General features: G+C 32.8%; 1 protein-coding gene across 1 annotated transcript in view; it reads left to right on the forward strand.

Moving 5' to 3' along the window:
* Positions 1–17535, forward strand: part of ETNK1 (ethanolamine kinase 1) — a 55809-nt gene extending 38274 nt beyond the window's left edge. The window contains exons 5-8 of the mRNA XM_033116651.1: positions 5506–5589; positions 7303–7463; positions 16309–16382; positions 16709–17535. Of these exons, the coding sequence (XP_032972542.1) occupies positions 5506–5589; positions 7303–7463; positions 16309–16382; positions 16709–16781 (392 nt within the window). The 3' untranslated portion in view covers positions 16782–17535. The remainder of the gene's footprint in view (positions 1–5505; positions 5590–7302; positions 7464–16308; positions 16383–16708) is intronic.
* Positions 17536–17769: the final 234 nt, after the last annotated feature.

Genomic DNA, 17769 nt, shown 5'->3' on the forward strand with positions numbered 1-17769 from the left:
GAGAAGATAGCACATATTTTAGGCTTTGCATACATACCATGTTATAGTTTCCGTTGTAACTATTCTATCCTGTTGTCTTGTAAACACAGCCATAGATAATACATATGTGTAAGTAAATATATGTGGCTGTGTTCCAGTAAAACTATTTACAAAATCAGTGGACTGGCTGGATTTGTCCTGAGCATACATAGTTTGCCAACCCCTATGTTTTGTTTATGGGATGCATTTTATAAAATGTATCTGGTTCTAAGAAAGTGAAATAGTTACAATGATCCAGAAGGTTAACTGTCCTGTAATTAGAGGAATTATGGCTCATAGGTATGAGATAACAATTCAGTTTCTTTCTTTTAAGTGCAGTTTACAGATTGTATCTAAACTGTACCTTGAGTGATTAATTTAAAGTTTAAAAATGTATATATGTATGCGTATATGTATGCAAGAGTACATATTCATATAGACATACACGAAGACTATGAGTACCCTGCATTTTATAGGCATTTTCACTTGTGGATGTTACCGGAATGGTAGGCATCACAGGAAGAAATCCTGCTACTACCTCTTCTCACCATGTCAGTTGACAGGACTCAGGAATATGGGAGTGAACTTCCTTTCTGAAGTTGATGATTGCTGTCAAGAGTTTTGAAAAGTTAGTCAGTCCCAGAAGTTAGGGGGTTAGTAAACAGCGGCCCATTCCTAGCCTTCAGTGAAATAACATCTTAAAAAGGTAAGAAAAGAATACTTAATGATATGATGATAGAATTTGTTACATAAGAAAACCAAAAGCAGTGGTTCTTGCCCCTGAACTGGAAGACTTAACCAGTTCTTTTAAATTAATAATTAATTAAAAAATAATTTATACTAAGTACATCAAATTGTAGTATTTCTTATTGCCTATCTGACTTCAAGTCTAATATTTTAATTTCAACTAATCCCTTTAGCTGCTGAAATGTTAGAAGTAACTGCTAAAACTTGAGTTTGTTGTCTCATGTCTCGATGCTGTCATGTTTATTGGTGGATGACTCCCCCCATCCTTCATTTCGTCATAAAAGCTCATATAAAGATCTAATATATAACTTTAATTTTAAGTAATGGGTATTTTGATTATTTTCTATGTCAGCGAAATGCAAGAAGCTGAGTTACTATAATTATTTAGGGAAATACAAATGAGCAGAAGAAAAATACAGCTTTTTCTGAGAATTATAGTGTAAACCAGATTTTTTAGAGTTTTGCACAATATATGTAAATAGAAAATGGGCGAGTCACCATTCTTAGTCACCTGTTTGGCTCTAAATCTTATCCACTCTATTATTATTCATGAAAAGGCATTGTTGTGGTTGTTTATTTGACATTTTAATATCTTAGGAGAGTTTTTGTAGTTGATGGTTTTATTTTAAAATTTAAGTAAATACAAATTTATTGTTGTATTTGGTAACCTATTATTTTCTTGGGTGGAATTTTTATGAAGGATAGTCTTAACATTGTTTTAACTATATTCTAGATCATATTTAACATAAAATAAAATATCCCAAAATCAAGTAATAAAAAACTTAAATGGACTGTAAAAATCTGAACTATTAGGGAAAAGCTACGTAAAATAGTTACTAGTTTAATGTTTTTTTCTTTACTCACATATTCAGTCCCACTGTATGTTCAATCATATACTTGAATAAAAATGTCAAAAGTTCCACCCTTTGTTCTTCAGTATTTCATGCTTATTCCCTCCAATCCCCATTTAAACGTGTTATTGTCTCAGCATTCTCTGAAAAACCTTTGTGTGTTCCACTAGCATTTTAATATTTCCTGTGTGCTAGATATTACTCTGTGGATTGCATGATGAAAAATAAAAGGGCCCTACTGCCCTTTCAGGAAGCCATATGCTGTGTAGTGGAGGAGTCAGATCATGGAACAGATATTTACATTCAGAATGATGACTGCTATGGTGAAGGTGTACACAGGGTACTACCGGAACGCCAGAGTGAGGGATGAAAGGAAAGTTTCCCAGAACAAAATACTCCTTTTTTTCTGTGTAAGAGAGAAAGCATTTTGCTAACATTAGTGTAGTCATGATTGTACTTTCTCTCTGTTCTCTTTCTGCCTTACCTAACACTACAGAGAAAATGAGTTGGAAAGATTTCAGGTTTTCGTATTGGCTATTTTGCTTTTTATCTTTATCCCTTTCTCCTTAAAAACAGCACAATAAAGGAATCCAAAAGAATGTGTCATACGAATTAAGTAGCCTTAGTTATTAATAAACTAATTTTTTGGTTGTAAGGTACTTTAAAAGTTGGCCGGTTATTTTCAGCTACACTGAGATTTGAACAATATATTTAACTCAGTAGTGTGTGGATTTTATTACTGTGAAGATATGCAAGAACTACAATAATAAGAAAAAATGTAGCTTTTGAAAATTCAGATTATAGTTTTATTCATTTACCTTATACTTTACCCATTATATGCTAGACCGTGTGCTAATTATATAAAAATACATAATATATAGTCTTAGCTCTTAAAGCACTGCTTCTTTAAGAGGTCAAGGATCCCTTGAGAATTTGAAGAGAATCCCTGCAGAAAATGCATATACACATAAAATTTTATATAAAACTTCATGGAGTATTCTCATTTTTTTCCACCCTTGAAACCCCAACTCAAATTCAAGTCTTAAAGAATTGGGAAGATAAGCATGCTGTATGAGCTATTATTAGTTATTAATAGTTACGTGAATGTTCCTCTAAATAATTGGAAATTTTAGAAGTCAGAAGTTAAATTTGTAGAAAAAGAATTCGGTACACTTTCTGTGGGTAGGAAAGCATTTTCCTGTAATTTGATTTTTCTGGCACCCAAAATAAGGGAAGTAGGCATCTTTAATTTTACTTCGTTGCAGACGATTAAATTTAAGGTTGAGTTCCACTTTGCAATAGTTTAAAAAAGAATAGTTAATGCAGATTTTTTTTTAATTTTTTCCTTTTAAGCTTTGTGTCTTGTAAAATGTGAGTTTGCCAAATTTTCTTCATCTGCTACAGATTAGGTATGCCATTGTTGCTGCCATGTGGCGGCGCCCCCCCGTGCTTCTTAAACGCACTGACTGGAGGTTTATCGCATCACTTGTTCACATGCACGGAGCCTGGTAACAGCCTCATCTGTATCTTGTTAGCTTCATTTTCTTATTTTTTAAATTTCATTATTTATAAACTCAACATAGCATATAAAAATAAAGGCTAGTTTTAATGAATTAATGCTACTACAAAAAGTCATTGCTAAAATTTTCATATTGAAACGGATTTTAACTTCTGTTAAAATGAATGATCTATGCTTTATTTAAATTGTATTTACAAGCAGTCATGTTTTACCTGCCATTTTAACTATATATTTGCCAAAATGTAAATATAATTTTGAAAATGGAAGCTTTTATTTATGTGGCAAAAGTAAGCTTCAGGACTGGGCTGTGTATTTTTATTGGCATGTAAGTTAATATGAGCTCTACAAGAATTTGTATTTAGAGAGCTAAAACAATCAACAGCTGCGCTTTAAAAAAATTACATATTAAAACTGGTTCATTTGTACAACTTGGTAAATCTTGAATCCTGATTCCTTGAAGGCCTGGTAGATAGATATCTCCCAGATTATTGTGTTTAGCCTCTTATCTATTGACAGCTTTGTTTAGAGAATTAATCTTAATTTTTTTTTTAAATTTTAATCTTTTTCAACTGTCTTTTACCCTCTCCTAAAAGTAATGTTTATTGTATAAAGACTTTAAAATATAAGGAAAAAAGGTCACTTTGTCTAACACCTGTAATGAAACCAGTTGAAACATTTTATTTTGGTTTATTTCCATTCATCTTCTTATCTCTATGCATTTATTTATTTTTTCTCTCTTCAGGCATAATGTTTTCATAACTTGGATTACTATCTTTACTATTTTAGAATTTTTTTCATATAACATTTGTAATTCTTGTCATTAAATCATTTTTAAAAATGAAATATTTTTTCATGGCTACAAACTGTTTTATCATGATAGTGTTCTTCACCCTCTCATTCCCAGTGGTACCTTGAAAAAAATTAAAAACATATTCTGACTTCCTATTCTGCAATTTAGTAAAGTGATTTGGTAAAACACTTTCCGTCTTCCCATTCTACACTTGTAAAATGATTTGGTTAACTTTAAGACTTTTGTGGGATTTATTTTTTTTTGTGTGTGTATTCAAGAATATAATACTTTTCATGTTTGAATTGCAGTTATTTATTATAGTCACCAACATTTATAACCTTATATTTTGTCAATATGCATATAGATTTTGACATCTGGGCTTTGCTACATTGATTCTCACTTATTTTACTGATGATTCTCACTTATTTGACTGACTTATACAAGTTTAGAATTAGATATTAAATATAATTACATTAAAATATGCTTTTAAGTAAATTACATTGTTTGCTGTGACATTTTTTTGTCATAAAATTGTTTTTCTGAGTTTGAATATGATCAACATACATCCCCAAATTAAACATACATATTTATATCAAGACATTACAGTTCCAGAGCTCTTTTTTGGGGAAATGCCAATCTGTATAGACCAGCAATTTGTTTTGTTACCTTAGTGTGATTTTTAAGACAGTGTAACTAGGCATATGCTATTCATTTTCACAATATAAGCAGCTTAGAAACTATTCTTACAGCCATCTCTGTTGATGTATCCATTTTAACTGTTTAGCCCTGTAAGCCTTTGAGTTTGTGATCCGTGGTGTAGACAGTGACCCCTTTTAATTTCTGTCTCTCTTTCAACTTTTTCTTTTGTCTCTTTTAAAAAATAGAACATACATCTTTGTTGAGCCATATCCCCTACAATACTCAATATACCTTTGCTTTTTTAAAAGATAAAATAACCACCATAATGCTGCTCAGGTATGTTAAGGGAAACCTTAACTATGTAGCATTCCAGGAAAATATAAGTTTGATTGCAACTAAATTCTTAAATTAGAGATATTGTTAAATTGATCAAATGTTATAACTGCAGGGTTCACAGAATTCAAGTCTTTCAAAGTTTATATTTGATTCACATATGTAGATCAGCGTGTCAGTTCACTGTTGGAATATTGTAGATTAATTTTTTTGTTAAAAACGCTTAGATTATTAACAGTTTCCAAAGATTGTGTTCATTTCTGATTAAATTTGCATTTTTAAGTAACTGGTGCCCCCATGTGGTGAAAGACATATTTTGCTTTTTGTTGAAACTTGGAGAATGGACTATACAATATTGTGATTTTTATTTAATATAATGGACATTATTAATGTTCTCAAAGAAGCTGTTGACCAAGATACGTAATTTGAATTTTGTAAAGCTCATTGCCATAAAATTCACAGCCTTACCCTGTATTGTCTCAGAAGTGCATGTTAACCAAGCACGTACAATGAGACAAAATATTGGAAGCTATTTAATTACAAATAGCATAGGGATTTTCTGATCTCATACATGATTTCTTATGTCTTTTTTTGTGTGTCTCACATAGGTGATGTACAGTTCATTGATTATGAATATTCTGGATACAACTACCTGGCATATGATATCGGAAATCATTTCAATGAATTTGCAGGTAAAATTCAGGGCTTAACTAATGGAGTAAATAGGATATATAACTTTGAAATGATACTTTTGGAATTTTTTTTTTTCTTTCTAAAGAAGATAAACTGGAATCAGCAACATTTTTTTAACTTCTTCCTGACCTTCGTTCTTTGTTGCTGGAGGACAGAGGAGATGACTTCCTTTAAAATAAGATTGTGGCTTTTATTAAGACCTGACATAGCACAAGGTGCTTTATAAATCTCTTCTCACCTTATGTGTTTCTCCACAACAATTCTGTAAGTTAGGTAATATTCCAACTATACAGATGAGGAAAGTAATTCACCATGGTCACAAAGATTTGAAGCCAGTTTTTTAAAAGCCTTTGCTATTTCCATTTTGTACTTAGGCTTTTGGAATGTTTGTTAACTAAACTGAAGAATTTTTTTTTTTTTGGTCTGGCTATGACTAATAAAAAGCTGATCATTTTTGCCCCTGAAAATTAATCTATTATGACTGTTAAGTATGAAAGTTTTAGTTTTTTTAATGTAGGTGGAATTAATTTAAAATACATTTTATTCTATATTTAGAAACATGAAATGCTCTAAAACTAAAGATTAGGAATTCCCCTGGTTTATACCTAGTAGGAATTTTTCATTGGTGAATTTGTATTTGTATACATTCGTGTATTCATGGATTTTCTCATATAACTAGACTGGAGAAAAGTTGGGGGAAAAGTTTTAATTTACATGTTTTCAGTTATTTCCCTCCACCCAGCTTATATACATGCCATATCCTTACATATGCACTGTACATATTTCCATATATGTGTAGGAAAGGAAAGCCGCTGTTCATATAATGAGCTATCACTGTGTTAGTATTAAGGGTAGTTGAGGATGTGAAAGAGGAAACTCCACTTAATACAATTTCATGTAGGAAAACCCCAAACTTGAAAGATAGGTTGTATAGGCAAAATAAAGCTAAAACTTGAAAGGTAGCATTTGGATAGCCAGATAGAAGACAAAGGAGGGTTCTGCAGGAAGGAGGAAGAAAACTTCAGGGTGAGTGTACTTATTTTTGTAGGATATAGAATTCATGAAGGAGAATAGAATGTTATAAGACCGGAGAAATAAGATTGGACCAATTTAAGAACCTTGAATGCTAGGCAAAATAATACGAACTTGATCATCTAGGTTGAGTTTTTCAAACTGCAGATCATGAAATCAAATTTGTGGGGTAATTATTTTAAAGCAAGGAATGGAAAAGAGAAGTAGAAAATGTCAGAATTAGAAGGTATAGTTAGGGTAAATATTGTTTGTGAAACTTAATATCAGGTGTGTATATAAGGTTTCAATGTAAAATGTATTTCTTACTCCGAGTAATGGCCAAAAAAGTTTTAGAGCCACAGTTCTAGGAAATGCTCTAAATATTAGTGTGCATAAGAATCTCCTGGGGTGCTTATTAAAACGGAGATTTGGTGCTTCTGATGCAGACAGTTCAAGCTTTATGCTTTAAGGAAAAATTGAAGCAGTCAGAATTGATTATGGTGATGAACTGTATTGTGCATTAAATTTAAGTTGGAATACATTATGATTGGTTTATTTTAATAAATGCTATGTAACATCTAGTATTTCAGCCAAATGTCTTATAATTCTTTTTCTGAAAAATTATGTACGTGGTCAGGATTATTAAAGTATGCAGAAGAGAATGTGCTTTCAAAATCTTTAGTGTCTGTTTTCCATTTTAGGTGTGAGTGATGTAGACTATAGTCTCTATCCAGATAGAGAGCTTCAGGGCCAGTGGCTGCGTTCCTACCTTGAAGCCTACAAAGAATTTAAGGGCTTTGGGACTGAAGTTACTGAAAAGGAGGTAGAAATACTCTTCATTCAAGTCAATCAGTTTGCGTTGGTAAGTTTAAATATAAACGAAAAATTCTTAATATGATTTAAAAAGCTTTTAAATTTTTATTCTCTTATAAACCAATTTCCCATTTTGAGTTTTGTGAATTTTTGTTCAAAATAATGACAAAATATAACTGTTTACAATTCTCCCATTGTAATACTTTTGAGAACAAATATTTGTTTCATTCACAACTATCATCTTACCCCTAGAACAACAGTGGCTGTCCACATGCACTTATTTGTTTAATGAATGGATTCTAGTTAGAGTTAGGATTAATTGTGAAGCAGTTTTTTATATTTGTATTCTCATTACATTACGAAAAAGATAATCAAGGAAAGATTTATGGGAAATGAGGTTTTCCACAATATAGTTATCACATCTTAATGTTAACATGACAAAAGTATATTGGGAGAACCAGTAGAATTATTAGTATGTTTTCAAAACTTATCCAGTATTTTGTCTTGATCTTTTTTTGATAAGCCGTTATTTCCAGCTTTGTTGACGTGTTAATACCTTCTTATTTTGAAGACCCATTTTCTGTACTGTAAATACTTTTTTTTTTAAACAGTTAATTTAAATTATCTTTTGAGAATTATGTGATACTTTAGAATGAACTTTTCAGTTAGGGTGTTAACACAATTAAATTGAATACTAGGTTGAAATTATTTTAGCTACTTCTTTTTAGTTTTAATAAAATTCCGTACAATTGACATGGGGAACATTTGCTATGTAGTCTTTACAAATAGATGCTCTTGGTGGCTCACAGGTGTGCTGTTTCTATAGTCTTAAAAACAGCATTTCCCTAGAGCCATTCAGAATACATCTCAAGTAAGAGGTTGTGCTGACAACTGACCTTACCTGCTGTTCTGATATCTACCGTGTTTCTGCGAAAATAAGACTGGGTCTTATATTAATTTTTGCTCCAAAAGATGCACTAGAGCTTATTTTCAGGGGATGTCATCCTGAAAAATCATGCGGGGGCTGATTTTCCAGTTAAGTCTTATTTTCGGGAAAACACAGTATTTTCAGTAGAATTGTTGGTTACATTAATGGCATGCTCTCCAGCTGATTGTAGGATGCCTGCTGTTTCTATTTATTTAAGCATCATCTTTAAGTGGAGAATGTAGGGTTTCTTTCTCATGAGGTCGTTGAATGAACTTGAATCAACCTAGTATTTCTTTTTAGCCAATTTCTGTGTTAACATGAGGAGTATTATGGTATAATTTGTATTTTTTCCATGTAACCATTTAAAGAAATTATTGCCAAGGCAATGAATTAATTAATTAATTAATTTATTTATTTATTTATTAATTTCCACATAAAGTCCACATACCTTATAAATTCTTAGTAGCCCCACTGTTTACTATTAGAATGCTAACTTGGGTTCCCTTGTAAACTTTTGATATTTAACATGTTTGTTTGGATACTGTGCATGTGTGTGTGTGTGTGTGTGTGTGTGTGTGTGTGTTATGTATATATGATATTGAAAAACACTTACGGTTTGAGCACCAGGTTATTTATAAATATCCATCAGATATCAAGTACTTACTGTTATTCTAGGTATGCTAGATTGGAGTCTTCAAAAGGAATAAAAGTGCATTCCTTCAAAGTGCTTATAATTTAGAAGGGCCAATAAAATGCACAAAACGCCTCTTTTTGGATGAAATTTGATACACATCCCTATTTAAAATTTTTAGCAAATTACAATTGGAAGGAAACTTAACCTGATTTTTTTTTAAAAGGGAATATATACCCATAAAATATTCAGCAAACAGATTCATGAAATGTCATATGAGCTCTGACAATTAAGTTCGTGAACTCATCCTAGAAAAGGTGTTTACAAAATACCTCATGGCTGAATATCACTACAATCACTTTCAAAGTACTCCGTTGGGAAGCTATGCACCGATGCCAGCACCTAGTCAAAGGTTCAAAACACTTTTGGAACTCTTTCTGGAATGGCCATCAGAGCTGTCATCCTGTTAACCTTGATGTCCTGAATGTCATCAAAATGTCTTCCTTTCAATATTCCCAAGATTTCAGTTATCTTGGGGTAAAGAAAAGTAGTCATTGGGGCCAGATCAGGTGAGTAGGGAGGGTGTTCCAATACAGTTATTTGTTTACTGGCTAAAAACTCCCTCACAGACAGTGCCTTGTGAGCTGGTGCATTGTCGTGATGCAAGAGCCGTGAATTGTTGGCGAAAAGTTCAGGTCATCTAACTTTTTCACGCAGCCTTTTCAGCACTTCCAAATAGTAAACTTGGTTAACTGTTTGTCCAGTTGGTACAAATTCATAATGAATAACCCCTCGATATGAAAAAAGGTTACCAACATTGTTGCTACAAGTTCGCGAATTTCATTGTCAGACCTCATTTGTTCAGTAGAAGTTCTTAAAGGAAAAGGATAAAGATGAGTTGATAGAGACATAAAACTTCAATACCTTTTTAATATTTATTTCTCATTCTATATGTCCTCAGAATTTATATACTCTTATAGTTTTCACATAAGCTTTACTTAGTCTATTAATGTTCTGAGTTTCCTCTCACTAAAAAATCATTGAAAACCATTTTTTAACTCAGTTTTGGTTTGAATTCCTCTTTTTATTTAAATTGTACTGAATCTCTGTCACAAACTTTTCTTGCCCCGTTCTTTTCTTGAACTTTTTCTTCTGAGGTGGGTTACTTTCTCTGTTGTGTTTGAATGGATAAATATTAGGTTGGTGCAAAAGTAATTGCGGTTTTTGCAATCATTTTTAACCTTTTAAAGGACAATTACTTTTGCACCAACCTAATAATTGGAAAGGTAGGTGAAATAAAAGCAAACCCTCAATCTTTCTCCTTTATCATCTTCCGTGCACTCTTCAGACCATTGCAATCTCTCATCTCCCTTACTATATATAAAAAAATAATTCCGGTCAAGGTTACCAATAATGACATAATTGTTAAGTCTGGTTTTTATCAAGTCTGGTCAGTCTTTATCTTACTTGATCTGTCCGTTACATTTGACAGTATTTATCATTGATATTTAGAATTTTGTCTTTCATTAACTTTTGTGATACCATTCTTCCTTGGTTCTCTTGTGCTTTCCTGTTCAGTCTCCTTCTTTGGCTCTATTTTTCCTCCTCTTCTCCCAACCCTCTTACATGTTAGTGTTCCCTGGTGTTCTGATTTTGGGCTCTCCCCCCTTCTTTCACTTATATACATACTTTCAAAGGGTGATCTAGTCCCATGGCTTTTATTGCTCTTTTTGTTACAAGTTGGGTTTCTTCCCTCTGTCAAGATCAGTAGTGGCTATCTCTGTCCCAGGCCCAGTTCGTATTTGACCACAGTATGCTTAAACTTGAATTCTGTTTTATGCCTTCTCTCCTTTATCCCAGTATTCTTTATTCTGCTATCTTGATTTAATTAAAATGCCATCCATTCAGTTGCTGTTTTTTGAAACTAGGAAAGAAGGAATTTTCTTTCTCCAAGTTCTCACATTTTTTCTTTTTCCAAGTTCTGTTGTTCTTGGTTCCTAAAATTCTCTCAGTTCTAACCCCTTTTCCCTAATTATATGACCTTTGATTAAGGTGTTAAAGTCTCACCTGTACTTCACTTAGCCTTTAGTCGTCTTTTTGCCTCCAGGTTTTTTTGTAATTCATCCTGTCTATTTAAAAAGCGATCTGTCTTAATAACTAGAATCTAATTAATGAACTCATGCCACTCTGCTACTTTATGACTCCTTGTTACCGACAGAATGAAATCCAAACAATAGCATCCAAATTTTGTCTTATTACTCGCTATTTCTCACATCTCACCTTTGCCCGACAGAGTCATCTTGTTTTCTGCACACTCCATGATGCTTTAAGCCTTGTATCCTTTTGTATAGGCTGTTTCTTTTTACCTAGAATGCCCTTAACCTTGGATCCTCTGGCAAGTTCCTTTTTTTCCTATGGACATGTCTTAAGTACTGTTTCTTCCTTTGGGATGACTCTTTCCTTAATCACTTGTCACGAAGAAGCTTACATGTACATATATTATAAAGCTGCTTTGATAAGGGGGAAAAAGATTTGAATAAGACCAGGGTGTAGATGTTTTTAAATAAATGCTCGGTAGTAAATGCTTATTACTCCAGGTACGATCAGACTTCTAAAAATCAAGACTTCACTTATTATTAGTTGTTTATTATAATTAATTAATGTTGAAGAGATCGCAAACAAAAGTAGATATTTGCATTATAAGACCAAATAGAGTACACATAGGGTTTTTTAAGCTTTGAGGAGTTTTTAGACATATTGTTTATAGACTTTGGATTATTTCTAAATAAAACATTAGACTTACATAGGGGTATTGCAGAAAACAGTTTAAAGACTCACTTTAATTATTTGTTCATCATATAAAGCTTTGAGTTTTTCTTTGTAACAGAGGTGGGTAGCCTAGAAATTAAAATGCCCTTTGATAGAATTACATACTTATCTTCCAAATCTGTGGGAGCCAGTATAAGTAAATCATGGAATCACAGAATGTTATTCTATTTGGACTTCAGTATTCTCTTTTTGCCATTTTTGGGAAAGCAAATGAAGGGCTATTTCCTACATTTATACTATATATATTTACTACATGAATGAAAATTGATTTGAGAAATACAGTTATCAGCACTGCTTAAAATGGTGGTAAGAGTTTATTTGAAGTCATTTTTATGTGTAGAATGTTCCCTGATTTCAGTCTTTTCTACTACAAAACCAACCTAAGTAGGAAGAAATTATGATACCATCCGCCAAAGACTTTGTATCACTTAAAATATGCTAAGGTAATTGTCATACAGGAGACCCTGCTCGCTGCGCCATGTGTCATGCAGGGTGTCATGCGGGGTCTCTGCTCCCGCTCCCCACATAAGAATGCAGGAAGGATATGGTGAGGCCAAAAAGGAACACTCACGGAGCCATAGATAGGGGAGTCACACCACTATATTCTCGCTGGCGGCTGGGTTAGAGACACAGGAAGTAGGAGCCACACTATCCGCAACCCGCCATCCTAACTGCAGTCCGCGCTTGCCAGCCACCATCTTCTTGCTAGCCCCCATTTTCTATTAGTGTAGCCACGCAGTTATATTAGTGGCCAATGGCTCACTGGTTACAGCTGACGGCCAACTAGCCACAGCTGATGGTCATCCAATCACAGTTGATGGCCATTTACTACCTGAGCCAGCACCTTTCCATGTGAGGCCGAGAGCCTGGAAATTGCACTCCTGGCTCTGTCCCCACAGTAATTTAGACTAGCGTTTCTCAAACTTTTTGGTCTCAGGACTCCTCTTTATATTTTAGAAGTTTTTTGAAGCCTTACCACTATAAGCTGTAAGGTTAATTATCAATATTTACCATACTGGAAATTAAAACACTCAATATTTATTAAACCCATATTTTTAAAAAGATACTAAACCATATTAACAATCAGCATTTTTTAAATTAAAAATAACTTTTTTACTTAAAAAAACAATTTAGAGAGAAGAACAGCATTATTACATACTTTTGTAAATCTCTGTAATGTCTGGCTTATAAACGCTTGAATTTCATATCTGCCTCTGCGTTTCATCTATTGCAATATATTGTTTTGGTTGAAGTATATGAAGAAAGTCCTGTTTCACACATTGTTGGAAAAGAGGAGTATTTTTCCTTTTCAGATAATTGTGGATATTTTTTTGATACTTCACCAAAGCTCAACAAGTGATAGTTTCTTAAAGATGAATTGCAATGTGCAATCTGAATACATCAGTTGACTTTTTGTACTCTAGTACATTAAAATCCATGGGTTTATCTCACAGTTCAAATGGCTCTTTTACCAGTGCATGATTTTGTAATTTTAACATCATTCATTAGTCATTAGAAAAATATCCATTGAGTTGTATAAGATCTTTTATATGTTGATAACATCTCATGTGATATCAAAAAATCACATTCATTAGTATCAGAAAAATGTTAAGTACTGTATTGAGAAGCTGTTAAGCGCATGGAGTCAAATACAAATTTTACAAAGTTCATATTTTAGGTTGAATACTTGAAGTCTGTCATTGGCAACAAATATTTTCAGTTCTTTCCATTGAAATGACAAGTTTTCTTTTTTATATTTGAGAAATGTCTGCCAAATACCCAAGTCTAATAATTAGTTTGTATGTTTGTTTTCTTAAATAAAAATATAGCCTTCCATTATAAATGTGTAAGTTCAGTTCATAACTCAGTCACATTGGTGTTTTTTCCTTGAGACAGTCTTCATGCTTTGGGTATGTAGTTAACATGCTTTATGTGTACTTCTTTATCATTCCTCAGAATATTAGAATAACATGTACTCAAGGGTAGAGTTTAATAAAATTAATCGTTTTAAAGGCTTCATTAAAGACATTCTTTAGTGTGACTGGCTTTTTACTGTGAGTGTGTAGTGATGAAGAATAGGATACTACGCTCATATAGTTTGATGCCACTGCCTTGACTTATGTTAAGGTACCGGTAGCTTCACTCACCATTGTTTGTGAACCATCAGTGCAAATGTTAACATAATCAAAAAGGGAGATGAGGGTAAGGGGGATCAAATATATGGTGATGGAAGGGGAACTGACTCTGGGTGGTGAACACACAGTGTAATTTATGGATGATGTGATACAGAATTGCACACCTGAAATCTATGTAATTTTACTAACAATTGTCACCCCAATAAATTTTAAAAATAAAATTAAAAAAAAAAAATGACAAGTGTAACATATTAGTATCATGAAAAATAGTTTTGGCCCTCAGGAACGTCCCATGGATTCATGGACCACTTTGAGAACCACTGATTTAGACTTTAGAAAGGAAAAAGCATCTCATCTCATAATTCACTTCTCAATACCTAAGACACTTCCTTAGATAGAAAGAAGGCCATTTTTGAAAATCTTTATCATTCTAATTTCATATAATAAGTAACATTTTATTGACTGTTATGTGCCAGTTGTAGATACTATTATACTTTCTCTGATGTGTGTTTTTTCCACGCCATCAAGCAATTTCCCAATTCTCAGCAGATAGTGACTGGGTGTCCTACAAATTTAACTCAATTCTGACAATATCTACCTAGAGATAGTGTCAGATCGCACAGATTAAGGGTTCAGTCCCACAAGACTGCCCCCCACTTCAGATGCCAGTTGCAAGACTGGGTTATTACCTGTACTTCTTCCCCACTCTCAATTCCACAATTCACTTGGGTTTGATTAATTTGTTAGAGTGGCTCACAGAACTCAGAGAAACATTTACATAGGCTTACCAGTTTATTATAAAGGACATTATAAAGGATACAGAAAAATAGTCAGATGAGGAGATACATGGGGCAAGGTCTAGAACAGTCCTGAGCACAGGAACTTCTGTTCCCCTGGAGTTTAGTGTACGTACGTACTCTGCCAGCGTATCTGTGTTCACCAACCTGGAAGCTCTCCACACCCCGCCTTTTGGGTTTCTATGGAGCTTCATACATAGGCAAGATTAAATCATTGGCCATTAGTGATTGAACTCAATCTCCAGCCCCTCTCGCCTCCCTGAAGGTTGGGAGGTCCTGGGGTTGAAAGTTTCAACCCTCTAATCACTTGGTTGGTTCCCCTGGTAACCAGCCCCCCTCCTTAAGGGCTTTCCAGAAGTGACGTCATTATCATAAATTTAGCTGTACTTGAAAAGGGGCTTGTTATGAGTGACGGTACTCCTTTTACTTCTGTGATTCCAGGATTATTCAGTAACCTATAATAAAACACCAAATATAACAAAAGACCACTCCCATTTTGCTTGTGTTTAGGAGATTCCAAGAATAATGGGAGCTGTGATCCAGGAACAGTAGATGAAGACCGAATATATATTATTGTAAAGCATAATGTCACACTTGCATCTTATAGGTGAGACAGCAGTACAGAGAAGTTAAATTGCTCAAAGCCACATAGCTAGTAATTTTTACAGTTTGACTCTAGAGCCCAACCTTTTTTTAAGAAACAAACAATAGATTTCACATGCATGTGACTTTAGCTGTTTACTCTTTACTAGTCTTTATTCTTTTTTAAACCTGTATTTGAGGAAGAAAACAGTGCAATAGTATATTTTAAATAGAGATTTGTATAGCAACATACTTTTTAAATCTTAGAGTGAAAGTTTTTTTTTAATAGTATTTCTAGTTAGAGTATTTCTTGGGCAGTGAAGTCTTACTAGCATTATCAGAATCTTTAAAAATACCATCATGTTTAACTTGTAAAGTACACACACACAATTACAGTTCCTAATTACACAGTCATGTGTTTTCCCCAATAAGTCCTAAGACCCACTTTTCTGTAACAGCGTAAAGTCGTGTTACTTTTGTGTTGCGGTTGGTGATGCATAATTGTTGTGTCACTAAAATTTTTTTTTTAGATATTTATCACACCTGGAACATTTTTCACATTTAAATATATAGTTTTGTTTTTGAGATTTGGATATTCTATTTTGTTTATACTTTTATGTCAAGAAACTAAGTCCTTTGATGATGTATTTTATAGGAGAGCCTGTTAGCAATTAATAAATACTATGAAAGACACTTAGCCAATATCTGTCAGTGTTGATGCTGAACTCTGCCTACACAAAGCAGGTTACAGGAATTGGATACTGTTTTTAATATGACTATGATTTCTTTTAACCTCTTTTGGTATGGACAAAATGATCTATAGTCATCTAGGAAACTACACATAAAGATTACCTGTGTTTTAGATATTTTTTAAAAAGCATTAGGAAAGTATTTTTATGGAATTCATGAAAAAGGAAAAATTAACAATTTGATACTTGTTTTACAAAGAAATGCGTTATTATAATTCTTGATTTTTCTTCCTTCCTTTTTAGGCTTCTCATTTCTTTTGGGGACTGTGGGCTTTGATTCAAGCCAAATACTCCACTATTGAGTTTGATTTCCTTGGGTAAGTTTAATTTTACTGTATGCATTACATTTGTCTCTGCTGTCTTTGAATTAACATTTAGAACTTGCAGGGCACATTCCAGTTATTTTAAGTCGAATGTTATAAAGGTTGCATATATTTAATAGTTGGTCTGAGAGGAAATCTGGTATAATGTTAAGTGTACTTAGTATCAGAAAAGTGTCCAGTAGGTGGTGCAATAAACTAAAAATATGTTCTTTGAAAATCTTAAAACTTAAAAAAAAAATCAGTTTAGATGGGTAAGTAGAAATAAAGGATTAAGTTTTTCAGCTTTGACTAATTCTGTCATTTTTCTCTTTTCTCACTAGGTATGCAGTTGTTCGTTTTAACCAATATTTTAAAATGAAGCCTGAGGTTACTGCATTAAAAATACCTGAATAAAGAAGAGATTTAATTATTCTCAAGTAGCTGAACAATGCTTGCAAATCTTTTCTTAAGAAATTCAGAAAAGCCAATACTTGTTAAAATTCTGTTATTTAATTTGGTTATCTTGCTTTATAAATTATGCCTCTAAACAACCATAGTCTATTTTTTAAATAGACTGAATGATGTAAAAAAATATACCTACTGCTGTCAGTATGTGATGGATTAGAAATTTGTTAAATCTGCAAAAAAGTATAAAGATGTCAGTTTAATCTTTGATAATTTAATCTGTTATATGTGAATTATTTATTATAGTTGTAACATGATTCTGTGACTGCTTTCATCTATTTCATCTTTTTAAATGTAATCAATGAAAATGGTCCAGAGAAAAAATTTTTTTGTTTTGCTTTAGTAAGATTAATTTTAGTAAACATTCTAGGTGTTCAGTGTAACCTTTTTATCCTGATGCACTGCAGTAAAATGGATCATTCACTCTTGAAATGCCAGACACTGATCTAGATAACTTAGGATGTTCATTGAAAAATACCTGTTTAGGAAGGTGAAATATTAATAAATTCACTGTGCTAGTGGTACATCTTATTGAATTGAATATTGGAAAGTTTCTTTTTTGGGGAATATATCTTAGAATTAAATTCCCCTCTCCCTATATAGTCTGGCAGTATACATATTAATATTTAATGTATAATCCAGGAATAGATATGAATGATTTTGTTACCAAAATCTGTATTCAGTAATGTTCTCATATACTAAATGTGGTTATTTACATTACTAGTTTAAGATTTTAGTATATCAAATTGTTTCTAACCAAAAGTTTTGTTATACTTATTGGGATGTGTTATGTATTTGTTTACTAAATAGTAGCTAGTAGAACAGTTGCTAATTTTGGAAACAAGGATAGAATGTTTATCACACTTGGGAACAAGAAAATATCATTTCAATTAATTCTTTTTACCCCTCCACCTTTATTTCTTACATTTTGGTTTCA

This window comes from Rhinolophus ferrumequinum, chromosome 10, assembly GCF_004115265.2.
Source record: "Rhinolophus ferrumequinum isolate MPI-CBG mRhiFer1 chromosome 10, mRhiFer1_v1.p, whole genome shotgun sequence".
In the NCBI taxonomy this organism is placed as follows: domain Eukaryota; kingdom Metazoa; phylum Chordata; class Mammalia; order Chiroptera; family Rhinolophidae; genus Rhinolophus; species Rhinolophus ferrumequinum.